This window comes from Balaenoptera physalus (assembly GCF_965194825.1).
Source record: "Balaenoptera physalus genome assembly, chromosome: 11".
NCBI lineage: Eukaryota > Metazoa > Chordata > Mammalia > Artiodactyla > Balaenopteridae > Balaenoptera > Balaenoptera physalus.
In genome coordinates, this window is record NC_138896.1 from 99,394,103 (window position 1) to 99,421,245 (window position 27,143).

Below are 27,143 nucleotides of genomic sequence, written 5' to 3' on the forward strand. Positions count from 1 at the left end.
TCCCAATTCAGCAGATTTTTTAAGCTCCCAAAATGCACTTTTCTCCCTTCCACACCTTGAGCCCGCCTCCCGCTCCTCCCCCACCGCAGACCCCACTGGGCCACCGTCCCTGCCCCTTCGGTCCCCGGCTCCGTCGCCACGCCGGTAACTCCCTGGCCTTCACGCCTTCATTTCCTCTCTGCTCTGAACACGGACTGCGTCTGACAGAGCCGGACGGCGGTGCCCGATGCCACTGAGACGTGTGACCACCTGGCCTTCGTGAGAATGTTCTGAATTTGTTTTCATCGAGTACATATATTCAGGATTCTTTAAAATGTAGCTCTTCAGAATGAGGCCTACTAGTGTGTGTCTAGGGAACGTGAGAATGAGGAAGAGATGCTAGCATTTAGGTACAGCTGTTCGTATTTAAAGGTTATGACGTGGACAAGGTCTCAGTTTCTCCTTTCACAACCGCACTTTTTTACAGGGCCGCTGTGTTACCACCTATAAAGTGAGAAAGTTGAACCAGAGGGTCTCTTAGGCCACCTTTAGCTCTGCAATTCCACGCAGCAACTTTCAAACGACCACCGAGGGTCTGTGTCAGGAGTGGATGCAGGGAGGTGTCAGGAGGGAGAGAGGAGACCCATGTGAACAAGCTAGTGAGTGTGTGGGTCAGAGTGCAAGGGGCAGCTTGGTAAAATGGGGCGGTTGGAAAGGATTGAGGAATCTGGAGAATCTGCACTTTCTCCCGGAAGAGTTCAGGCTGTGGGCACCTTGCCTTCCAAACCCCTCTCAAGTCAGGGTGGCGGTGGTGGCGCACCCTTGAATTCTCACTGAAGTTGTACGGACGGTGACAAAGATGACACCCTCCCATCACCGGTTTCTCAGGGTGTCTAGGCAGGGCTGGCCTTCAGTAAAACCATTTCAATCAGGAGGAGGTTTCCAGCACAGCAGCCAGAGGCTGACACGCTATCTAGCGGGACCCTGCTGCAGGTGAAGCAGCGAGCGGGGTGGCACGTGGGTGTGCGTGAGTGCATGTCCAAAGACAAACACTAAGTGTTTTTCCCCGAAACAATAGCAAAGAACTTTGGAAAGCCTTTTAAGTAGGCTAAAAACAAACCCAAAAAACCACCATTGTATAAAGAGATCAAAGTTTAAAACTCGTGGAATGCAAAAAAGAATAGAGGAAAACCAAGAAAAACTGTTAAAATCCCATATGTAACCACAAGGAACATTCTGGTAGATTGCTTAGCTAACTGAACGTGCAGGGGACGTGGCCTGAGCAGAACATCCTGAGCCAGCCTGGGAGAAGGCGAGTTCGCCTGAGGGCTCTTCGTCAGGAATCTCCGTCCGGCCCGCCCTGCCCTGGTCCAGCACAGGCCGTCCCCCACCTTTCTCCCCTCCTCTGTGACCTCAGGCTTCTTCCTCCCGGCACCCCAGGGGCCCAGGACGCAGCTGCACCTCTCCAAGTAGGGAGCGCTGCTTTCTCGTGGCCCCAGTGGGAGCCCGGCATCACTTCACCTGAGGGCCCATAGTGACATGAAGCAGTGACTCTGCAGCTGACTTCGCCTAGGGATTTCATCAGAAATGGGTGTGGTTCTCTCCCTGGCGGGGGCCCATCTCTGTTACACTGTATCGTCCAAGGACAGCTATTAACTGAGTCTGGAAGGGTGAGTGGTCATTCCAGCCCAGCTGAAGATTATATAATGGGGCCTGTCTGGGTGATGTCGTCCAAGACGAGAGCAGCAGACCACGCTGACGCCTGCATTAGCGAGCAGCGTGGGCACCCTTCCCATGGCTCCATCGGCAAAAGAGAAATCTGCGCCTCTAAAATCGAAACCCTCACCCCGGGAGAGGAAGAGCTAACTTACGTGGGAGTCGGGCGCCACACCTGGAGTCGGCATCGTGGGCCGCAGACCAGCTTTGTGACCTTAGGCCGCTGACACTGACCTATACTTGTGCATAGTGCTTTCCAGTTGACGGGACACGTTCTTACAGCCATTTGATCCTCACATTAACCCTGTGAAGTAGCCAGTAATCTCTTTCTCAAAAAAAAAAAAAAAAAAAAAGAAGGAGCAGAGACCCAGGCTGGCTGGCTGACTCACCCCAGCTCAGTGTCCTGCGAACACGCTGGACTGTCAGGGCTTCAGCTCCGGACCCTAGGACGCAGCTCTTCCCGCTGACGCACTGACATCATGGGCTTGCTACGGAAAGAAGCCTGTGAGATACAGGGACCTGGACCCTTGAATTTCAGGCTGGCCAACAAATTCCAGGTGTGGGATCCATTTTTTTAAAAAGGTTTTATTTTTTATAGGAAACACGGAGTGGAAAGGACTGAGTTCCCGTATGCCCCCTTCTCCCCACCTCACCCGCCGGTTCCCGTTATTCTGTATTACTGTGGTGTAGTTACTACCATCGATCAACTAACCTAGATACATCATTATTAACTAAAGACAGTAGTTTACGTTAGGATTCACTCTTGGCGTTGTACATTCTGTAGCTTTTGACAAATGTATAATGACATGGATCCACGATTACAGCAGCAAACAGAATGCGTTCACTGCCCTGCGAGTCCTCTGTGCTCTACCTGTTCGTCCCTCTAGCCCCCAACCCTCAATCTTCTTACCTTTGGAATCTATTTTTTCAATTTAGTTTTTTTTTTTTAATGTATAATAGATACTATAAATGACAATTCTGGAGTCATTGAGCGTACGTAGAGTTATTATCACTATTTTTCGCCCAAAGCAATGGATTCTGCGTTTTATCTGTTTTCCACGATCTTAGAAAAGTGAGCTCTAAAGATTATTTTCTTCCTCTTCAGTGCAAATAGTCACCCTAACTCACAAGAGGGGCAAATATTTAAAGTTTATTGAGTGTAATATATTCCTGCTTTAGAAAAGTTAAGGATTATCTTCAGTCCTCCCCTTCCGCTCTCTTCCAGGCATTTTCTGGGGGTTTGGATACATGGGGAGGTTTGGATACGTGGGGTGGCCAAGCATCTGTCTCCAGGCCTGCCCCTCAGTCACTCCTGTCACCGAAGCATCGCCAGGCACTCTGGGAAAATCCAGTTTGTCGTCTTGCTTGGTAAGATAAGTGGGAACGCATTTGACATTTGAGTTGAAAGGACAGTCTTTGCCTTCCTGAATCTTCCCCGAGGGGATTCTGTGGCTTACAGGTCCATCTTCCCCAGGACCCATCTTCTCGCCTCATGCCCCCACCAAAAAAAAACAAAAAATGGCAACTCTCTAGTCTAGCTGTAAAAGAATAAGGGGTTCAACAATAAATGTTGCGTTGTTTACATGGTAAACAAAACTCTACCTCAGTGGACTTTCTCTGAGGAGGTGACTGATGATCTCAGTTGTCTTTCTTAGAAGAGCCTCTTCAGTTGAACCTGGGAAGAAGAAGAAAAAAAAAAAACGCTTCTCAGAATGATGAGCATTTGCATCATACAATCCAACTTCCTCTCCTCCTCTCTCTCTGTGTTTCTCTCTCTCTCACACACACACCCTCCCTCTTTCCAGTCAAGAACATTTCAAGAGGTCAGTGCCGCCCCCGTGTCTAAAACTTCAGTGTTTGCCTTTGCAGGGACTTTTCCAACTTTACCTAGAAAAGAACTAACCAGAACCTTAGCACTTGTGGTCAGCCTGCTTCCGGCTGTGGCTTGAGTCGGTTTGTCTGCTCTGACAGAGGAAGTGCTTGCTGTGACGGGAACTGCGCTGGCTGGATTGTAGGAGGACCAGGGCAGACAGTGCCTAATGACATTGGTATGCAAGGTGCCAGCAGCGAGGAAAGGGAGGGAAGCGCAGAGGGGCTCTCAGACCCAGAGCGACAGATGCGGCTGAGAGACGTGCAGTGAACCCACAAGCCTCCCCAGACCCACCCTCCTGACCGCACGCCTGCACACACACGCACGCACACACACACACACACAGCCCGAGATGAATTCATGTATAAACAAAAATGCCTTCGTTGACGACTTTCTTAAAAAGGCAAGAGAAGTCAGGATACTGAGACATGTTTTCGATCTGGAATGGACATAAAGGCAGGATTCTGCAAACATTTATAGACCTTCAGCCCCTGGCTGGCTGGGGAACTACGGGCGCAGGCTTCCCTGGAGTCACTGAGCCCTCAGACAAGCTCAGCATTTGCTCTGAAAGTCTGAGCTAAAGAGAAAGTGACTGGACTCGGGTTCTCTCTCTGCTCCAAGGCCAGGATTGGGATGGTCTAACGATCTTCCTGTAAAGATTTCGATCTCTGTGCAGAAGGTCCTGCTGGCGAGGAGCCTTAACGCTGCGTCGGGGCTTATCCCACTGCGCAGGGTGCAAAGCCGAATGGAAACTGAGAGAACAGTCTGGCTAGAATTGTTAATTAATCTTAACTACTAGATGCTTGTTGGTAATTTGAGATTAGAGTTAACAGCCCAGGATGATTATTTAATTAAAATACTGGCATCACCTAGGACCTCAAATTTGGGTACATACCCATGTCGGGGCAGAATAGCTACCGGTACACACCATCCAGAGCACTTGGATACCTTGTTTCCTGTGGTTTAGGGTTTGAATGGGGCCCCACCTCTGCTTTGCATTGTTAGATATTAAGGTTGGAGGAGGGCAGTGAGGGAGAACCTTTAAGGTGGTAATTGGTAAACATCTCGACCAGGAAATCCTGTTCCTCCCTTTGTACTGAAGGACTCTCATGAAATGGAGAACGAAGGTGTATTGCCAGGATTGGGGCACATGGTACAGAGTGGCCTGTGAAAAGTATGACATTTCTTTAAAATCCTGGGGTTTTACCCTTAAAATTGGACTCAGTTTCATGTTCTCCAGGGCATATTTTGAGTTTAATATAAAAATATTTTCGATCGTTAACCACTGACTAAAATGGACATTCTAAAAAGATGCGTCATTTCTGTCTATGGCTTTATGTACCCCTTGGGCAGGGCCTTCATGCCCCAGGATTACAGGTGGTAGCCCATTTACAGAAGTACAGATACAAACAGCATCTGAGTGCATCTCTTGGCCATTGCGGTGACGAGCAAAGATGCCGGTAGCAGCCATTTTAAGGCCCGTGGACCCCATTCGATGGCCTAGCGGATACTCACTGGGCACTCAGGACTCGGAGCTGGGGCTGCAGTGGGGTCCACGGGAGCAAAGAGCCATGCCCTGAGCCCCGCACTACACGTTCCTTGCACTGCATTCCACCCCTTGGGGGCAGGGACCTTGTCTTCCTCATCTCTAGACCCTCAGCGCTCAGCCCTGTGCCAGGCACAGAAATTAGAAATAGTCAGTAAACGGTTGTTGGATGAGGTCTGTGCATTTTGCATTTGTCAGAGACCTTTCTGAAATCACTGCCTGGGAGTCCAGGGATCAAATCACATACACCATGGAAGAAGGTGGGAAACTGCCGTGGAAAAGTTCTCTCTTTCATCTATCGTCATGTGGTCGCTTGCTGTTAGAATAAGGAAAAGAAACTGTTCCTTAAACTTAAGGAACTTAAGCAGACTCTTGCATCGATTTTCTGTCTTCTTTTTTGAAGACCTGTTTAACGTGGACTGTTTGGAAATCTGTGTTTTCTATTTTTATGGAGGGTTTGCTAAGCAAATGAACATGAAAATTTGAGAGGCAGGTTTGAGATGAATTCTCTACCCATTTTAGGCAGTTGTACATTCCTCTGCATGTCGGGAGTCGGTGGGCTGCAGGTGAGCTCTCACTCCGGCTCGTACACGTCCGCTCTCTCTGCCAGCGCCTCGTCGGGCAGGGGCTCCAGGTCCCTTCCTCCCCTTCCCCGCCACCCATGTGTCCAGGCCTCCTCCTGTCACCGCCGTCCCTCTCCCTCGCCAGCCCAGCCGGCATCGCTCCCCAGTGCTCCGCGGTCTGGGCTGCTGCCCCGCCTGTCTGCCCTCCGCCCCAGCTGCGGCCACACTGGTTTCAGGGCTGTGCCAGCCCCCCGTCTGCTGAGAAGGCCCTCACGCTGGCCCCTCGTCTGGCCAAGTGATAACCTTCCTTCAGGCCCAGGCCCTCCACGAAGAGGATTCCAGCCACGCAAAACCACTGTAGTCAGTCCTTACATTGACCCTTCTCTTCCTGCCGCTCATTTGACACGGCCTAGGTGCTTTATTTCCATTCTTTTTTTAACTGAAATGTCCACTCTCCTTAACTAAATTGCAAGCACTTTGATGGCAGGAACCCTACCTCATACTTAGGTTTCAAAGCCACGTCCACTTTAAAGAGGTCCAGGAGGCGGTGACCAAGTGCAGGGGGCTCACTGCTGTTTCCTCAGAACCAAGCATGTAAGGTAAGGGCTCCTTAAGTATTCGATGAATATGCTGTATTTTTAAAAATGTTTTCTTCCAAGAGTGCTTATACTTTTGACTTGAATCTAGAGAACTATCAAATATTTCCCCCCAAACATACTCAGTAATAGAAGTTTACAGTCTTGTAAACACCAGATCATCCTCAGGATCTCCTTTGAAATACAGGGATTGTTTCCTCCCTCCTGGGGCTGTGTCCTGCATTACCACGCAGGGTAGGCCTTAGCGGTCTCTGAACTCCCTGCTACGTCACATTCTGTCGTATCCCCATCGATGGTGTGTCCATATGCTCCTGAGTCTGACGGTTTAAGTGGGACTTTGGATCTTTCCTCTTCACCTTGCTCTCCTCAGGGGTCAGTGTGCAGACGTTTGCAGCAGTCCCCGTGGATATCCAGTCTCGGGTACACGGCCGGCCTTGCTGCAGTTGTGCCCATGGTCCATCAGCCTGGCCACCCGTCTCTCCCTCCGTCACGGGGCCCGCGCTGCCTATTGAGAGTAACCGCCAGCCACCTGTCCCCTCCGTGTGCCCTGAGCAGTCAGGTGCTTCTTCCCTTAGAGTGGCACGGTGGGATGGTGGGATGATGTGTGAAGGACTAACATGGGGCGGTGGTATAATCAGTGACAGGTGACCTCAGCTGCCTTTCAGTGTCGCTCCTGTGCTTAAATGTTTTCAGATGTCTGCTCTCTCCTCTTCGCTGTAGACACACAGCAGAAAACTGATTAGACGTGGCAACGCTCCAGGGTTTTGGGCTGGTCATCTTTGAAATGGGGTATTTTGTCAAACGTCCTTTTGCCCACTGCTCTGTCTGTGGTGGGAGGTTGATGAGAACGAGTACAGGCTAACATCAGGGCACATGGGAAGGGAGTGTTGATCACAGGGTGTGTGGCAGGGGAAGGTAAACAGCATCACTTCCCTCTTCCAGCAGTCATTCTAAGCAATGGAGGTTTACCGTTTAAGCATTAGTTACCAGGGCCCACCAGGAGGCAGTGGATTTATCATTCGTGCTTCCACAAATATTTATCAAGGGTCTGCTGTGTTCCAGTCACTGTACTAAGGTGGTTCCTGCTCTCAGGACGCTGGCAGGCTAGTGAGTCCCGACTAGACTCCCCACACGTCTTAAGCAAAATGCTCTCAAGTAGATGGGACACCTCGTGCCACTGTGGTATGCCTTCTTTTTAATATCTTCAGCTAGTTCTTGTTTGGCTTCTGTATTGCTAGATTGCATTAGGTCAAGACACGGTTTAGTTATCTTGCTTTTTAAAATTTAGACGTCTTGTGGTATTTTGTTCTTGATTTTGAGTATGTTGATGCCTTCTATTGTATACGACAGTGGTTGGCAAACTCCAGACTGTGGGCCAAACCTGGCCCTCCGCCAGCATTTGTAAATAAAGTTTTATTGGAACACAGCTACCCCAGTTCATTTGTGTATTCTCTATGGGTGTTTGGGGGCTACAGAGCAGATTTGCTGTGACAGAGACCATATGGTCCAGAAAGCCAAAGATATTTACTATCAGAAAATGTTTACTATGCAGAAAAATTCTGCTGATCTCTGGTGTACACAAAGCAACAACAGCAAATTCCGTGTGTGTGTGTGTGTGTGTGTGTGTGTTGGTGGAGTGGGCACGATTTGTGTTAGGATGTTTATTAGAATTCATCCCGACGAGATCCGAATGGCCCAAGTGAGATGTGATGCCAGATGGATGTGGAATGAGTCAGTCTGCCTCCCCTTACCTCCAGCTGATGAAGCTTTTCTTACAGTTCATTCCTCCCTCTCTGTACAGAACTCACCCAGGAGGTGTGAGGTGTACTTTTTATGAGAAAAGCGTATGTGGGCAGAAAGAAGTGAGGTGGGAGGAGGAGGCTTGTCCATTCTGTTAACCAGCGGTGAGAAATGCTGTTTACAGGTATGAGCTATAGGCGTCAAAACAAAGGGAGGAGACAGACAGGGAAGGAGACTGAATGGGTCTTTCTTATACCAACTGACAGCACCCACCAGCCGTTTCAGGCTGGAAGGAAAAGGAAACAAGAGTCGAGAGGTGGTGTCCATATGTTCACAAAGAGGGAAACTGAACCCGCTCTCCATTTTCAGCCTCTTAACAACCCTCTACCAAGCAAACACACCCATACGCGTATCGGGTCGGTCCCACAACACTCGGGATCTTAAAATTCATGTACTTGTAGAGTGTTTGCAAATGATTTTCCAAGTATAGTGCTTTAAAAAATATTCAGCATGGTGCGAGGTATCTAGAGTGGTCAAAGTCGCTGACCGCAAACAGGAGGCAGTTGCCAGGGGTGGGAGAGTCAGTATTCAATGCGGATGGAGTTGAAGTTGGGGAAGATGAAAAGAATCCCCGAGATGGATGGTGGTGATGGCTGCACAGCAATGTGAATGCAGTTAATGCCACTGAACTGTACACTTAAAAATGATTAAAATGGTAAATTTTATTACATATATTTTAACACAGTTTTAAAACTCCAATCTCATTAGCTGTGTCATTTGCAAAGGTCACAGATGGAGTGGCAGTAGTCGTATTTGGAGATTAGGAATCTTGTTTGGAAACCCACTTTTCCTCATATTTTAAAGTGATTTCTTCCAGGAATTAAGAGAGTTTAATTATATTCAATTAAAAAGATATTTACTGAAGGGTTTAAAAAAATACACAGTATAGTACATTAGTTCTGCAGCAATCAGAAAGAGCCTGGTGAAAGATGGCACAAAGAAAAGATGGTGTGGTAAGACTGCCTTTGTTGTCTCTCCTCTTTGAAGTGACTCCCTCTTTTTTTCATGTGGATTCTAGGAAAGAAACCTTGACTGGTTCCCAAGGATGAGAGCCATGTCCCTGGTCAGCAGTGATTCGGAAGGAGAACAGAATGAGCTGAGGAACCTGCAGGAGAAGCTGGAGTCCACCATGAAGCTGGTCACTAATCTTTCTGGGCAGCTGTCAGAATTAAAGGACCAGGTAAAGAAAAGAAACCCCACCTGCCTACACACACCCACACACACCCACTACCATACACACCAAGTGGGGTGAGGAAAAAAATCAGTAGTGCTCATGTTAAAATGCTAAAGTTTATCACCTGGATAGAAAAGGAAACGGGCAACAGAGGACAAACCCATTTAGTCCGTCAGTTTCCCCTCCACTCCCCCTTCACTGCCCTTTGACAGGATAAGCCCATGACGCTACTTTCATTGCTGCTCAGGACGAGGTTTTCATATGAAAAACAAAACCAGAAAATGAGAAAATGCAAACTACTTCAATGAAGTGCTGTACAGAAAAACACGATGTGTAAAGCTGTACTCTTGACTTTCCTTCACTGACCAAAGATTAAAGGCTGTTTCTGGTTTTGCTTTTCAGCCCTCAGATCTATCAACCCCTCACCCCAGATACTTAAATCCAGCATCCTGGGCTAAACCATAGTCAAGGAAGAGCTCCTTTTGGTTCATTCACTGGCCAGATCCTTACTGAGTGGCTCCCATAGTCCAGGCGGCGTGGCAGGTGCTGGGGGTGAAGCAGTGGCCCGTCTGCCGGCCGCATCCCTGCTCTCACAGAGCTGAGCCGTCTACAGGTGTGCTGCCCCACCCTGCTCCCTGTCCGTAAGATAAATGCTTTGCCCCTGTAACTAAGTTGGGCGAAGGGGGCAAGTTGGTAGCAAACCCTATATACTCTGGTGCCCCCCCCCGCCCCGCCCTTGACCCCCTTAAAATGAGCGCTCACAGTCACCAGGTGGTGATCTCCTGCTGGGAGGACCTGTGCTCTGCCGTAGCTGACTGGGTAATCCTGCACAAACATGGCAACAGTTCAGCCTTCCGCACGCGGTGCTGAAAGCTTTTAATCAATTCCGTAGACAAGATGATAAATTTTGCACAGCAATAGTTATCAGGCAAGGCTGGCCTGGAGGTAAGTTGTAAGGTACACCCACAGGTGATTTATTACTCTTCGGTACCTAATAACTAGTGAAGACCCTGTCAGGGATCAACTCTTCTTGGAGGTAGTTTACATGGCACTTTAACAATCCTACTTTGAATTGTATTTTCTTTTCTAACTAAATTATTCCAAACTGAGCCCCAAGATACCATTTGGCCTCAAGTTCTTTCCTTTCACATGTATTAAGATACAAATAAAAAGACTAATGGGAACAGAAGGCCTTATTTATGAAGGCTGTCTACAGCGCTGAGCTTGGTAGCCACCTAAAATGAGTAATTACCTAAATAAGTACAACTAATGGAGATCTAACTAGATTACTTTGCTGATTATTTTATTAACTTTTTACCCCTGCTGTGAAACACTTGACAAATGTTCCACAGGACTACCCTGATTCACGAGCACGCCGGCTGCTACAGCTGCCTGTTTCCCCCCTGAAGAGCGAGGCAGCTCCGTAAGGCATGTAGCAATGCTCAAGTTCCCTTCCTCTCCCTTTGAGAGAGCTGTGGCTACAAGAATCTCCATTAAGTCAGATGTTTTAAATTAGATGCCAAAAAATCTTACAAAAATTGATCTCATGCAGACCTAAATAAAGGAAGTATTTAGCGCTCTATAAAGTGCCATTTGTAAACATGTCTGAAACAAACTATTATTGGGTATTCTGGGGTAGTAAATGCCACTCGAGCCCTTCTCTGTAGGCCGGGCCTGTCCTTTCAATGCTTAGAATCCTGCGTGTTGAATCGCTCCCTGAGGGTGGTTCTGAAGTTGCTTCGTGATGCACACCGTGCAAACCGGTGATGCTGGTCTAAGGAGTGAACTGAAGCTGAGGAATTCGCACAGAGGATCACAGGTGTAGGAGGTAGCCAAGACCTCAGATGGCACTGCACCCAAGTCCCTCATTTTATTTCGTGTGGGCATTCAGGTACACGGCAGGCTCTTAGGAAATTTATCCAACTTTACCTGAAAATGCCAGGCTGGAACTCCTGGTCCTACAGTCTGGGTTTGATTTTGGGTGTGTGTTGTGTTTTTATTTTCCCTTGTTTTGTTTTGTCACTGTACCCTGTTTGCCTTTCATGGTTGACTGTTTAAATTCTCATTCATTTTTTAAGAACGTTAAAGAGTTTCAGAAGTCGCATCACGCGCTTAAACGTTAAGGAGTGATACATTCATTGCCATGTTACACCATTGATCAGAGACTTGGCATTAAAATCGTTTCTATGAAGCCAAAATTTTGGCTTGAACAAACTATGTAAAACTTGATTACATATGGACTAAGGTTCATTAAGTGACATCAAAACCAGTGTGGTTTAAACTGCTTGGTTTCAGCTCTGTTTACATTTTTGTTTTAAAGTTAGCAGTTGGAACCACCCTTCAGAAAACCTTTCCCCTATGAATGAATTTGAAATTGAACCATTTTTTCTTGGAAGATGTTATAGGCTAAGAAGAAATCGGAGGAAACCAGTAATATATTCTCAAGTGCCTTTACCAGCATTGATCTGCTTAGGTTTTAAGGGGACCAGAATCACAGGAAAAATTCAGCATTGTTCAAATCAAAAAAGATTTGAATTTTATTAAATTTGGTGTGTACCAGTCCTAAAGAGTTCTTAAATTGTTCTGCATAAAAAGCCATGCAGAAAGGTCAGAGAACTGCTGGTTCTTAAATGGTAATTGTGAGAATTCCTGCCCTCCAAAGGGAAAAAAATTCTAAATTAAAATATAAAAACTCCATGAATGATTAATGAACAAGAAACTCTGTGACAGATATTTTTTAAAACAGCTATGAAAGAATACCATTCACTGGAAAATACAAAAATTGCTTCATCACTTAGATATTTTTGCAGATCTTCTGGTCCAAAAACCAGCATAATGGAGCAAAGACAGCTGAATGTCTTGGGATTTAATCTTTACTGTTATTGACCTCGTGGGTTGTTGTTTTCTTAAAATGCCAGTTTGAGGAGAAAAAGTTCTTATCAAGGATATTAGTAAAATCCTGGTTAGTGGTTTTTCTATTACTGCGAAGAACAGTTAATTAAAATTGCTGTTCTAAGTGTTACTTAATGATGCTTCTCATCTTGAAGTTTCCCCTCCCAGGAGATTCTGAATACTAAATGTGATTCTGTTACATTCTTATTCCAAGGCGGAGAACTAATGTAAGAACTTAAATTTTTTTTGCATGTTTTCTTTATAAGGCAAAAGAATAAATATTGAGAGAAGGGTTCACTTCCTTGAAAATGTAACTGGCTTCGTATAGCACAGTGACCCTTATTTGTAGTTGGTAGGAAAAGAAGTAGTGCTTGAAATTCATATCGTATTAGCACGTGATCGTGTTTGGCATTTTTCACGCAAGAGGCTTATCATCTTGTCAACGTTAACTGCGCAAGGAAGGAAGGAAGAACAAAAGAACAGAATAATTCCCCACAGTTGGAAGAATGGAATATTAAACCTTACTTGAATGTCTGTGGTCCTTACACTGTGTTGGAACCACAAAAGAGGCCTTTGGTAACACCTGCCCTCTAGGATACTGTAATTGATCCAGAAAGCAGCAGACCTCTAATGTTAAGATACAGTAGGAAAAGTTCCATGGCCCGAGGAATGAAGTGAGTTTCATTTGTGAACAAAGAAGCACAGAGAAGTAGGCAGGCAGTCCCGTGTGAGGCCTTAGAGGGTCGGAGGAGTTTAGCTTCTACAGTCCTACGAGCAGGTGACTTCTGAGCTAGCTGAGAAATGCAGCAGGGGGCATCCCAGGAAAGGAATCAGCATGAGCAAAGGCATGAAAACGCATGGCATGCTCGAGGAATGGCCCTGTGCTCTGGGTCATTTGTTCTTCGAACCACCATTTATGAAACACCTATTTGCCAGGTGCAGCCCTAGGTACTGGGGTTACAAAGGTGAATAGAACCAATTCTCCTTCTTCAAGGAACTAACAGCCTAGAGTGGGAGACAAACAAGTAAACAAACAAATTATAATTCAACATGGTAAGTACGTAACAGAGGTTTGAACAGATTGCTCTGGGAGTGGAGAAAAGGGAGCACTTCATTCAGCCTGATCACAGGGAGAGGATTCGAGTCAATGCCTCGGAAACCCTCTCAGAGGTGGGAATGGAGGAGCTTGGTTTCAAAGCTTGCGAGTATGCCAGATGAACTAGAGAGGAACAGCACACTAAGGCTCAGGAGGGTGAATACCTGTGTATTTATATTAAACCAATATAACTGCATTCAAGAGATGCTGCAGGTTTATTTCTGAATATTTTTAGGCTCGTCGTTAGGAGCGTGACTGATTTCATAGGACTGTAAAGCGCAATTCTGATGACTGGAGTTTCCTGGCTGTTTAGAATCGGAGTAGCCACGATCTCACTGTGACAGGAAAGCGGCTTGCAGCTTTTGTGTGCTGTTGATGAACCTTCCCTGCTATGCCAGCCCTTAATCGTTTGGAGGCCAATAGCGGTGGAGTAAATTTTGCCCATTTGCACTCAACACTCCGTATTTTCATGGAAGATCTTTTAGATGTTTGGCTACATCTGACTTGTAAAGCTACCATATCGTTTGCTTCTTGTTTAGACTGAGTCAAAAGAAGGAATGCTGAAATTCAAGTTAGTCTGTATATAGATTATGAAGAAGGATATTGCTTCAAATATTCATCCTTAGCTAAATCCTTAGCTAAATTTTGAGGATTTTAAACATATCTACTACAAATGGGACATTCACACTAATCAAAGTAGCTTTTTCAGTATTAGAATTTTGACTGAAGTTACCACCTTAGACATGAATCTGATGGATATATATATTTTTTAAATTTATTTATTTTTGGCTGCGTTGGGTTTTCATTGCTGTGCGTGGACTTTCTCTAGTTGCGGCGAGCAGTGGCTTCTCTTGTTGTGGAGCGCGGGCTTCAGTAGCTGTGGCATGCAGGCTCAGCAGTTGTGGCTCGCGGGCTCTAGAGCGCAGGTTCAGTACTTGTGGTGCACGGGCTTAGTTGCTCCGCGGCATGTGGGATCTTCCTGGACCAGGGCTCGAACCTGTGTCCCCTGCATTGGCAGGCGGATTCTTAACCACTGTGCCACCAGGGAAGCCCCTGATGGATATTTTTATCTAGTCAGTTTTGTTTCAAAGGTCCAGAGAGAATATATTGTGAGAATATGCTAAGGATAGACTTTGGTCATTATTTCTGTGTTTTGATATAAGTAGTAGTAACAGATAACGATGATGCCTTAAATAACATATATAGTCCATGTGAATCTATGAAGACCAATAGGTAAGTAGGTTGAATTGAGCTAATAAAGCCAGAAGTTATGTGAGAATATGTACTAAGGGGCCAGGGAAACTTAACTGGCCAGCAGTGTCGAGCTTGGTTTCTTATAGGCCAGATTTAGTCCTTTAGGGGGTTTTGTTTTCATTACTGTTCCCATATAATTATCACTGGATGATGACCTTGCCAAAAGGGACCAATACTTAAGCAGCTGCCCTATTCCTTACCATTTATGACTCACTTAAACGGTAGCCGTTCTGTCTAAAAGGTCATGGTCGATCAGGACAGAATCCAGGGGGTCAGATTTGTGTGCCGACCACCCGCTCAACGGCAGAGAATCTTCTCCAAGGTCTTATTTCGAGAAAAGTAATACATGTACCCAAAATAATTTTTTTTTAAGTATTCAAGTATATGAAAATATAAGCACAGTGATCTTGGCCTGTTTCTGAGATAATCAGTGAGGAGCTCTTCTGGAGCAGCAGCGGTCCTAGACCAGTAACACCAACATCACCTGGGAACTTGTCAGAAATGCAAACTCACCAGCCCTACCCTGGGCCTCCTCAGTCGGAAAGTCTGTTTGTGGGCCCTTGGGTCTGTGTTTTAAGGAGCCTTCTAGGTGGTTCTGGTGCACGCCAAAGTTTAAGAACCATTATTCTAGGGAAACAGAAAACAAAATTAGGTAGGTATGTACTAGGTTCTTGAAATTACCAGGAATATGACTGCCTGAACGAAGGTTTTGGCCACTAACCTACAGCAGTAGGGAGCTTTCAGGTTTGTGATGCAGAGAGGGTGATCTGATCGTTATTTTAGGAAGACAAGCCTGGAGAATTAGAATCGGACCCCCACTGGGCTGTCAGGCGATAACCTGTCGAAGAGGGAAGGAAGGTGTGCCTTCAGTTGAAGACTCATTTGCTATAAGGAACCCAGTTCAGAAGCTCTTAAGTTTAAGAGAAGGAAGAGCCAACAGATTGAAAAGTCACAAAAAGCTGATCCGATAAACAGGCGTGAAGATGCATGTACATAAAAGGTCATCTCAAATGCACGTAGTTATTTATGGAAAAATTTCAGGAAAAGCTTTAATGGCCAACTTCAACAGCAGAAAAATCGCAGCATCTTTAAATGGTAGCTTTGAATAAAGTATCTGTCCATACGGGTTGAGCGCACCAAGATTCCTAAATCTGTGAGAATGCGGCGATTATTAAATTTAGTTAAGTTTTATTGGATTCCCTCTCAAGGCTACCTGCCGAGGGGCTAGTCGGGGGGTGCAAATCTGGGGCTAAGTACGTGAAGTATCAAGCAGTGAGATGACTGAATTACTGACTGCATTACAATCTAATTGTGAATTTATTCCACGGGTCACGTGAGGTTCTGCTTCCGCAGCTGAATCTGTGTATTATAGGGTGTGACACCTCCCTTCACGATTTGTCACTCATCCAAGGAAACTTTAGAGGCTAGCTGGAATATCCTAATTCAACTCTTTATAAAAGGCTTTATAAAAAGCTGCCTTTGGGAAATATTCACTCCTTGTAAATCTTCTCTTCTAAAATATAACTGAAGGCATTTCACAGGAGCCTAAAAATAGTATTTTGATATGAAAGGAAAACGGCTATGTTTAAGAAAAAAATAACCACTTTAAAATTGAACCTAGGTAAGTTAATCTTATTTTATGTTCTCAGGATATTTTGTACCAAAATATTTGATGCCCAGCATCAAATCCTGAGCTAGGACTAACTGGGTTATGAGAAATGTGAATGCAGGGAATTAATTATGCCCTGAAATAGCCAGAACAGAGCTAGATACCTGTCAATCTGAGAACTGATTTAGTTCGGCAGCCAAAATAAACGGTACCAACCTCTTGTTTTGGGTTTTGAAAGCACTGTTTCATTTGACCAGCCTTAGGAAATGGTCTTTCCTATAAAGAGACCTTTAGACACCTAAATGGTGTCTGTAGGTGGCAAGGAATAGTCACCACTGAGTGCCAGGCCATGATTATGTTATTTAGTCACCCTGGACCTCAGAGGAGAGGACATTCCTCATCTCCCTAGAAATGCTGTGTGATTTTTTTCTCGCAAATCAAAACTACCCAAGAGTCACTGGAGAGGAATCAAGACCCCCCTGAAGACTGTGGACTTAATCTCTCTTAAACCTAGGATTCTAAACAAACACACTGCTTTTCTTGACAGTTTAGTGTGTTGTTACTATCATACAAAGCTATCAGTTGGAAGCGGATTTGGGAAACGATCAAGAATCTTGTGCTTTAACTGTTTTTTTGTTCCTTTACGAAACAAGTAGAGAGCAAAGTTTCTGAATGTCGCATTGCCTAAGGCACAGAATTCCCCATTCTGCCTAGGAAGATGTCCTTTTTGAAGTTCTGTGTTTGATATACTGACAGTACACTGTTTGTAGAAAGTGGGTTTCAGTATAAACCATAACCACAGAGGTAATCTATGGTTGAGTATATGATTTGACGTACAGGAAGCGTCTGGGTCTAATGATGAAACTTTTTAACTTTCCAGATGACAGAACAAAGGAAGCAGAAACAAAGAATTGGTCTTCTAGGGCATCCTCCTCACATGAACGTCAACCCACAGCAACCAGCATAAGCAAATGAAATAAAGGAATCGTATTTACCTTTTTAAATTATTTTTAGTGTGGGTATGGCTAATCCGTTCTGATTCACCCACAGAGGTTACGTTTACGCTTAGTAGATTTGTAAATACTCAGTTTTATACTGTGTGTATATGATTGCTACTCTCAAGGTTTGGATATATGTATTGTAATTAGAATTGCTGGCACGATGAAATTTCATTTGTGCCAAAAAATATTAAAAATGCCTTTTTTGGAAGGACTAAAGAAAGCACCTGATTTGCACTTGAACCACATTATATAGATTTAAAAGTATATGACATGTATTTTGTATTTAAAACTAGAATAGCCAGTATTTATGTTTTTTATAAAACTGTGCAATACCAATTATGCAATCACAATAAATTTGTAACTCCTGAGTATCCTAAGGGGAGTGCACATCTTTGAAGCTGGTGTGTTAATAAATAGTACGTAATAAATGGTTAAATATCAAATGATGCTGCTGCCAAAATCATATTAATAGTGAGTTTCAGGCCCCCGGGCATTTTGTACCATATAATTATCCTGTGGTGATACTACTTCTCATTGCTAGCGGCGCTAGTGCCTCTGTCTCATGGTAACAGTGCTCCAAGCCTAGGAACTGTCAAGTCAGCATTCATTTTAAGAAAAGCAACTTTAGTTTCAAAGATACTTTAAGGCTTCTGAATTGATCATTTAAACTATTTCTTTAAGTAAGAAAGAGAGCTAAATTAGAGGCTCAGACTTTAGTTTGCCAAGTCAGTGAATTTTTTAAAGGGAACTTTTTATGCCACGTTTGAGGTAAATGCATACTGCTAGCCAATCAATCAATGTCATCTCCTAGGTGAATTTTGGTGTCACGTTATAAAGAAATGAGTAATTGATGGGCTCTAGATTATCTAGTCCAAACAGTAGAGTTGATTTTTTTTCTTCATCTGAACCAACATGCTACAGTAGCTAAGAAGTATTTATTAAACTATATCCATCCATATAAAGATGAAATATGATCTATCCCATTAGAACTCATAGTTTGAACACTGACATGTTATTCTTGTGAAAGAGCCACATTTTGGTTTTATTTCTTTGTCACATTATTTCTTTTCTTGATGGATGAAAAGTATGAAAGGAAACTTTTATATCTGTTGCCTAGTTTTGTACATGGATCTCATTTTACAAGAGAATCTCTCTACAAAAAAAGTTAAACATGTATTGAAAGCAGAGTTCTGAAATGAGTAAAGTTTGTAAATGCAGATATAAAAATAATATTTAATAAATGATGCAGAATAAAATACAGTGACTGACTGGTGGCTTTCATTTAGACATTTCTTTGCATCATAACAGCTATTCCAATTATATATTTTCTTTAGGACCAATTTAAAGTATAACTGGTTTGCCTACCAGATTAATTCCAAAAATGCTTACCTGATTAATGATAACTGAGAACTACTTGAACAGATATGGGGCAGGGTTTATACAGTAGCCAGCCATTCATTCTTCTCGGTACGTGACTGCCAAGCAGACTGTCACGAGCACCGCAGCACATGGTAAGGCTCCCACTCCTGCACTTTCCCTGGGGGACCTGCAACTTGCTACCTGCAATGCACAGAATCACCAACAGGGAGATTAGCTCTCACTCATGACCAGCGGTCAGAGTCCTTCACGACAGTTGAAAATGTTTTGCAAAAGCTAACTCGTCTATCCAAAGGTAGTGAAACCTGTCCCCTCCTGAGAGCAATGCCCACCGTGGTTGCTCTTTTAACAAACACTGATTTTCCCTGTGCTTTGCTAAATAAGGATAATTACCATCCAATGTTGGGAACTAGGTCGTGATTAAATTCCAGTTAAATGACTAGTTTCAAAACCAATGCTTCTACTTTATAATTGATAACTTAAAAAAAAAAGTGAATAATTTTCCAGTCAGTGCAGCGTATCTCCATAGAATTTTTCCATAGTAAGGCAAGCCCAATAGATACGTACTTGTATCTATACACAGATCGGCGCTCCATGCCAAACCCCCAACCTTCCCCGAACGTGAGCTCCAGCCAGCAAGGACTTGCTCCCCTTGGATCTCCCTTTGATCTCCTGAGCTGCCCAGCACGGAGAGGCAGTGTGTGTGGTTTGTCTCCCAAGCCCTGTCCCATCTCATTCACTGCAAAGTTCTGCAATGACACGTTCAGGTTGCAGCTTTTACAGGTTTGTCCTGTTTCATTCGAATCCTGTCACTTGAGATACAATCTTCATTCAACTCGCCAGCTTCAGCAGAAAATAAATGGAATTGGAATGCCACTCCACCCTACAAGCAGTAGATCCTACCCTTGGAGTTTGGGTGTGAACACAAAGCTGGTACAACTGAAACATAAAATTTGAAGTTATAACTCCTACAGCCTTTGATGTGTGATTGTGATTTCACCTTTCTCCAGACATCGCTTTTTCAACACGTCTATTTCAAGGATCAAGGTCCAAGTCACCTTCAAAGTTACTCACCGAGGTGACAAATTAGTGCTATCGGGCTAAGAAACAAATGTGATAGCATACTACTAACGTGCAAAAAGTCTTTTTGGCTCTGATTATTTAATTTTAAAAGTTTGCTGTAGCACGGATTCAAATTTCAAGATTTTGCCAACTTCCTTAACTAAGCCACGTGTTAAGTCAAAGGGTCTGGGAAATTCCGTTCCACTTTTCTAACATTTATATTTTCTGGCCCGTTTCTACTTATGTCCCTAAAATTATGTAGTGATAAACCTTGTTTCCCCCTGCAGATAAAGCTTCCACTCTGCTGAGTCCTAAAGCTTTACTTCATATTGCATCCTGCACAAATATTCTTAGAAACCGTATGCCTTGACTCCTCACACACGCATACAAAATACAACTCTTTTCACTTTGTTTTTTAAAAATTTGATTCAACCTACCTGTTTCCAAGTTCATTACTGGTTGTTCTTCAGTCAATTTTATTTTATGTGGTTCTACTTTCTGAAAATGGATTGCTTGATTTTGCTCCTGTAAAAACTGCTCTTTCACCCTGTTTAAACATTTCCGAACATAAATTATAAAGCAAGCACACCTTATTTGTGGAAGCTAACCAGCAACTCAGTCTTTGCAGTAGCAAACTAAACAGAGCTTTACTTATGTGCTAGTGAGAAATTACCACGATCTTCACAGTAAACTAAGGAATTATCACATTAAAAACTCAATTATAGGGCTTCCCTGGTGGCACAGTGGTTAAGAACCTGCCTGCCAATGCAGGGGACATGGGTCCGAGCCCTGGTCCGGGAAGATGCCACATGCCACAGAGTAACTAAGCCCGTGCGCCACAACTACTGAGCCTGCGCTCTAGAGCCCACGAGCCGCAACTACTGAGCCCGTGAGCCACAACTACTGAAGCCCGCGCACCTAGAGCCCGTGCTCCGCAACGAGAGAAGCCACTGCCATGAGAAGCCCGCGCACCGCAACGAAGAGTAACCCCTGCTCGCCGCAACTAGAGAAAGTCCGCGCACAGCAACAAAGACCCAATGCAACCAAAAATAAATAATAAATAAGTTAATTCACTAATTTAAAAAAACCTCAATTATAGATTTCTGTGTCCTCCTCCTACGGTTGGTTGGGATAATGCGCTAATGAGAAACAGCCTGAAAGCTTCTGATAGTTATTTTAAGGCTAATCATGAGACCATCGGTCTGACTTCTGGGCTACATAGAAGGAAATTTAGTCCTTCAATACTATTAAATACAAAAGGAGCATAACTACATACTTACACAAGCAGAGTTGAGTTTTGCTAAAATAATGTTTTCACAGATTTTAGAAAACAAAATGAGCTTGATAGAAGGCTTAATTTACATGACAGTAAAAGTCACCTTTACACAAGACAGGATATAATAACAAAGGACTCCTACTGAAGGCTCTTGAGACAACTGTGTTCGTATCTACCAAACCACAGAACGGGAGTGGAGCTTTCATTTTAAAGGTAAGAAATGGAGCCTTACAGTGGTAAAGTGACTTGTCCAAGGGCTTAGCTCCAGAATAAACAAAGCACTCCTGACTCAGCTAAACAGGAGAGAGCTCTTCCACCTGCTATCCCCATTCCAGAAACGGGCTGTAGTATCTTATCGGTCATCAGTTTCCCATAACAGGTCTCCCTTTACAGAAAGTTCTTATGCAGAACTGTATTTTGTCCTACAATACAAATGGATTTCCTTTTCTTTTCAAATCTCTTTCATAAGAGGATCTACAAGTTAGAAAGTCCTGAATATGATTACTTTGTCAAGACTGAAAACTTTGTGGCAAAGATAAGAAGCTCCTAAAATCTCTATCTTTTACAACTACAAATCTCATATAAACATCTCTTATTTAATTGCATTTTTCAAAAGGAGACTCTGTTCTCTCAGTCAACGTGGCTTTCTCCACGTGAAAATATTCCACACAGACCTGCATCCTATCCTACCTACCACAGAAGTCGGTGTTGATTAGCCAACTCTGCTCTCTCATCTTCGTTACAGTGATCATTTGTTAACTAACAATCAACTAGAATGCTGGAAAACCCCCGTAAAGATTTCGATTTTACAGAAAGTACCCAAAATTCCACCAGTTTTGCATCACAAAGCAGTGGTTAAAGTCAAGTTTTGAGTAAAATGCCACGCGTGTGGTTTCTGTGGGTGGCTGCAGCTCAGAACGACTCTTAGGACTTGTCAGTTATCCACAGGGGAGAGCTAGGATGGCCATTATAAACTAAGACCATTCTGATCATGGTAACAATTCTCCATGCCTGGTATTGTATGCCATCTTTGGCAACTCTTAACAACCTAAAGGCTGATGCAGAAGCGTAACTAGCCTTCGAGTCTGGACCCCAAAACCTACCAAGTTGAAGAAAAGAAAAAGACCACTGGCAGCTTTTTACATTTGGTCAAGTCCGACAACGCTCGTGGACAACCTCCGGCTGCTGGTGATTTAAACTCATTTGGTAAAACAAATCTCGAGCTCACTGGGGTACTACATTAAAAAAAAAAAAAAAAAATTAACGCAAAGAGAAACTTAAAATACTTTAAGGTCATGACAAACCAGTGTGAAAGAGAATCCTAACACCTAGAAGTGAAACTGCATCATTCACGCAGTCTGGAAAGAAAAAAGAAAGCTAAAAACCACTATAGATTAAGAATGCCGAGTTTGAGAAAACCCCTAAGGTGAATTCTGAACAACAACAACAAAAAAAAGAGTCCTACAACATAAGAAGTGCATACTGTATGCAAGACCCACTAATGGAAAGAGTTTGCCAGCATTTCTGTCATGACCTCACGAAAGACGTCTGGTCCCATGTAAATGAAACTTCAGGCAATCCAGGAATTTAACCTGTCCACTCCAGAACTTAATTCAGCTAATGATTTCATCTTTTTTCCCACATACTTGTCACCTATAACATCTCATGAAGTCTTGTCAGAAGCTTTCTGTAAGTGCTCTGTAGAAGAAAAACGATTAAGATGCCGTATGACACTGGGACAAGGAACCAGAAGCACACAAGGCTCGGCTGCTGAGTGTTAGTTTACTTCAGGGCCCCCATGGCAGCATGGTGGGAGGGAAAGAACTGGACCTTGAGGCTGGTAAGAGTCTTCATGCCAGCTCTACCACTTCAACGCTATGACTTTAAGCAAGTTCTTTAATCACTGTAATTTTCACACACACACACACACACACACACACACACACACACGCCCTGCCCATTCCCCCAACCACCATCTAAAGACTGGAGACGCTACCACTTCTTTGGGCAGCAATAAGCTTTAAGAAAGGCAATATATGTCAAGTGTCGAGTATATACCTGACACGTGTCATTTCCCATTCCTCTGCTACATCATCATTTCCTTGTGCTCAGGCCGACCCACAATGTCAGCTGAATACTGCACGACCACAGCTACTTCTGTTCCTACTAGATGGGCCCGAAGTTATTACACTGGGATCCTAAACCCCCAAGTCTTAACATGACACGTTTGGGACATATCGAGTCATTTTTAAAAACTATATCTTTAACATCCATATTGTTTTTACTATCCGTTTGAACTGAATTCATAAAGAAAGAAAACTATCACAGAGCTCATAACTTCCGGATAATTAATTCTCATGTTTATGATCAGAGTTGAATTTACGTCTGACTTTCTTTTTACAAAATCTTCATGGGAGGACACTTTATCTTAGGGGTGATGATGTATTTCCTTAGTTTATGAAGTGCTTTTACCTACATTCTCATTTAGGTAAAAGTCTCCCAACCCTGTTAAGTAGGTATTATCCCTGACATGTAGACGGTCCTAAATTGTACCATCTTTAACATTCAAATGCAAATTTTAGACCGTTATTTCACATAGCTGTACGAAGCCCAGAACTTTCCTTAATAATTTCAAGGATCCTAAGGTGAGTGCTTACAACTTCCTGATGATTCCTTGTCACTTTTTGATCCTAAATCCTGACTGCAACCTAATTCTCATCATCTCCCCTCTCTCTATTCCCCTCCACCCTAGTGTAGACACAGCCGTCTCTACTCTGTCTCCAAAACACATGAACACCTGGGTGTTGTGAAAAGCAGACCTTTAGTAGAGGAAGATTTTAACTAATAAATAAATAACAAGTAAATAGTAAGAAACGATTTAAAACTGAGAATCAGACACTGAAGATCTCTGCCCCCTTCCTTTTCTGCCAGTGGAGTAGCCATTTGTATGCTCATCTCGAGCCTAATTCTAGGACCCACTTTCTCTCACCACCCCTGCCCGAACAAAAGCAAAATAAAGACAAAAAAAAAACTTCCCTCCAGCTTCAAGTAAAAGCTAAAAATTCTTGTTTCTTTATTATACAGAACAATTTAAGCCCCCTGGTCCCAACCCCTCCCATCTAGATTAGCCCTTTACCTTGACAGAACGAAAAAAAGACTATAATTCATCTGTCTTTAGCTTTCAACACAAAGAGCAACCAGCTTTTAAAATAGCTTTATGTTTTTCCCTTCCTGATAACTCCCTATCTTAGAGAAGAAGAAATCAATTTAGAAAGGTGACGCGATTTGGCCAAACTAGAACATCAGACCTGGGATTCAAAGGCAGATCATCGGACGATATACACTCACCCTTCGGTATCCATGGGGACCCCCGTGGACAGCAAGATCCGCGGGTGCTCATGTCCTTTACAGAAGGAGTACAATCGGCCCTCCATTTACGCGGGTTCCGTAGCCACAGGCTCCACATCCACGGATTGGAGGGCTGACCGTATCATATACCTTCCTCTCTAGGCCAGCGCTTCACTATGCCGGGTGCAATCCTGCCGATGAGGTGCTGGGGCCTCGACCGGTCCACCTCTTCGGGGAAGATCTGTAAATACCAGGTAAGAGTTCTAAGAGATGCAAAGTAAGACTTCTTATGGGTAAGGGCTGTAACTAGTTTTTTTCATTCAATAACTAGTACAATTCCTGCCAATAAAGGGGCTCAAGACACTTGAGGGGGAAAAAAGATTGTGAACCTTCACGTAATCTGCTTGAGGGTTTTGGAGCCAAGGTCAATTAGGAGTCTTTCACTAAGGAAGGACTATTTAGCAGTGGCCCAAAAGGAGTTGCACAGACAACAAAAGATCAGGCAGTCACTACCCTTTTTGCTGCGGACCATTTAATCTTATAACTATCTGGTAATCATAATGCCTCTGGCCCCAGGAGTCCTGCTTCACAACCCCAAACCATACCCCACTGCCCCCTCCCTCTCACTAGGTAACCCCAATCTCTCTCCCTTCTTTCAATTCTTATAACAGATAAACCTGTGCTGGCTTGTCTGTCAAAGTCTAAAATGGGTTGGCAGGGGACTTCCCTGGTGGTCCAGTGGTTAACACTTCACCTTCCATGCAGGGGGTGCAGGTTCGATCCCTAGCCAGGGAGCTAAGATCCCACATGCCTCGCTGCCAAAAAAACAAAACATAAAAAAAAAACAAAACACAGAAGCAATACTGTAACAAATTCAATAAGGACTTTAGAAATGGTCTTCATCAAAAAATAAAAAAAACTTTAAAAAAAAGAAGAGGGTTGGCAGGGTTGAATTCTTTCCGGAGGCCCTAGTGGAGAAATTACTTCCTTGCCTTTTTCAGCTTCTAGAGGCTGCCTGCGTTCCCTGGCTCGTTGCCTACTCCCATCTGTAAAGCTAGAAATGGCCAGTCGAGTCCCTTCACACCCTTTATCACACTATGATGCTATGCTTCCCTCCTTTACTTATGAGGAGCCTTGTGATTACATTGGTCCCACTTGAATAAACCAGGAAATCTCCCCATTTCAAAATCCTTAACATAATCACATCCACAAAATCCCTTTTGCCGTGTCAGGTAATACATTCACAGGGTCTGGGCATGAGGACTTGGACATCTTTAAGGGGCCCATTATTCCGCCCACCACATTTGCCTAAGCAGAAACCAGGCAGATGTTTAGGTTTAGGACAAGAAAAACAAATCGCCTGTTTTCACGCTTGACAGATTTGAATACAATCGGGAAGGTCACATTTTCTTATGGTCCAAACAGGCTGAACAAGTCAGTTAATTAACATGACCATTTACAATGATGAAGCTACATATGATTACCCAAGACAGTCTGGGTAAGGAAGACAGTGGCTTCCTTTTACTTTCACTATTGATACTCTTGGAGAACCAGAAACAGCTATTAAAAATGTGTTTACTTTTATACAAACACACACACACACACACCCCTTATTAGAGTTTTTATTACCTCAGGTCTTACTTGTAAGGATTAGCATTTCACAAATAAGTTAGAGGGGGCAGAGTCAAGATGGCGGCAGGGGAGGACGCAGAGTTTGCGTCTCCCCACAACTAGGGTGCCTGCCGGACACTGGTGCGGGACATGGATGCCCGAGGGGAGGGGAGGAACCCGTGAGCGACCGGGTAGGACATGGGGGCACTGAGGTGGGAGGAGAAATGGAGGCTGGACAGGACGCACCCCTGAGGGGTGGCTCGAGGCGGGAGGGGTTCCCACGCCTGGAGAGACCCCGGGGGGCTCGGAGGATCAGGCGTTTCCCCTGCCCTATCAGGCCCTGGAAGCCTGCGGGGCTCCCGAGCCGGGCCCTCTGAGGCCCCCTGTGGGCTGTGTTGGTCCTAGGGGCACAGGAGGGAGGCAGGCGGGAGGGGGCCTCCAGGACCAGAGGATCGGGGAGGTGTGGCGGGCGTCTCCCAGGCCCACTCAGCCCCGGGAAGCCTGGACTCCCAGGCTGGGTCCCCGCCCTTCAAGGCCCCCTCCAGGCCACGTTGCTCCTAGGGGCAGAGGAGGGAGGGAGGAGGGGGGAAGAGGAGGAGAGGCAAATGGGGGGGACCCTCCTGGGCCGGGGGATCAGGGGAAGCACCGCAGGTGTTTCCCCCACCCACTTGGCTCTGGGAAGCCTGTTGGGCTTCCAGGTCTGGTCCTCTGATTTCCGGGGCTCCCTCCAGCCATGTGGGTGCTAGGGGCATAGGAGGGAGGAGGGGGGAAGAAGAGAGGTCAATGGGGAGGGGCCCTCCAGATTGGAGGATGCGGGGAATAGGCCTAGCACTTCCCCCGCCCACTCGGGCCCAGTGAGCCTGCTGGGGTCCTGGACCTGCTCCTGCGCCCTCCAGGGCCAGAGGCACTCCTGGGCCCCTCCTGCTGCATTAAGGCTAAACCCCTCCAACACCCCCCACCCCACCCCCCTTTTCCAGCCCTGTGGGTCCTAAGCATAAGCCCTGCCCACCGTGTAAACCCCACCCCTGCCTAAGCCCCGCCCAGCACAGCCAAGGCATTTTCTGGCTTTTTTTTCCCCTCCTCTTTTTACTATTGTGGTTCTGTTTTACCTTCCGGTTGTTGTTTTATCTAAATTTTTGTTTTTCTGTTCTTTCTAACATATCTGTTAGTTTTCTAATCTTATTTTATTTTTTCCTCTTTGTTATCGTTCTGCTCCTTCTTTTTTTTTATTTTTTGCCACCCCTTGCAGCTTGCAGGATCTTGGTTTCCGAGCCAGGGGTCGGGCAAGAGCTCCTGTGGTAGAAAGTCCAGTCGGGCCAGAGCTCCTGCGGTAGGAAGTCCAAGTCCAAACCACTGGTTTAACAGAGAACCTC

The 27,143-nt window shown here is 44.7% G+C and overlaps 2 protein-coding genes and 1 long non-coding RNA gene across 32 annotated transcripts in view; 2 read left to right on the plus strand and 1 right to left on the minus strand.

Annotated features, from left to right (window-relative positions):
- Positions 1-18,356, plus strand: part of ITPR1 (inositol 1,4,5-trisphosphate receptor type 1) — a 320,647-nt gene extending 302,291 nt beyond the window's left edge. For all 6 annotated transcript variants that reach the window (XM_082412032.1, XM_082412033.1, XM_082412035.1 and 3 more), the window contains 2 exons: positions 9,089-9,250; positions 16,976-18,356. In XM_082412032.1, the coding sequence (XP_082268158.1) occupies positions 9,089-9,250; positions 16,976-17,062 (249 nt within the window). In that variant the 3' untranslated portion in view covers positions 17,063-18,356. The remainder of the gene's footprint in view (positions 1-9,088; positions 9,251-16,975) is intronic.
- The window catches only part of LOC309637538 (uncharacterized protein), a 136,236-nt gene continuing 110,206 nt past the window's right edge, over positions 1,114-27,143 (minus strand). For 8 of the 25 annotated variants that reach the window (XR_014250597.1, XR_014250598.1, XR_014250601.1 and 5 more), the window contains 4 exons: positions 24,160-24,400; positions 18,486-18,656; positions 15,000-15,113; positions 3,190-3,370 (listed from right to left, as the gene is read on the minus strand). Coding sequence is in view for 2 of the 25 variants with exons in the window: in XM_082412470.1 (XP_082268596.1) it covers positions 2,126-2,183; positions 3,298-3,370; positions 19,973-20,082; positions 24,160-24,245 (327 nt within the window). In the remaining 23 variants the exon portion in view is untranslated. Of the gene's footprint in view, positions 2,000-2,084; positions 2,184-2,581; positions 3,032-3,189; positions 3,371-14,999; positions 15,114-18,485; positions 18,657-19,040; positions 19,943-19,968; positions 20,083-22,457; positions 22,510-24,159; positions 24,401-27,143 lie in introns of those variants that run through there. The other 17 variants (XR_014250600.1, XR_014250603.1, XR_014250612.1 and 14 more) reach the window with 10 other exon arrangements.
- On the plus strand, positions 3,583-7,696 carry LOC309637566. Its single transcript, XR_014250662.1, has 2 exons — positions 3,583-6,087; positions 6,182-7,696. It is a non-coding gene; the product is annotated as an uncharacterized lncRNA (long non-coding RNA).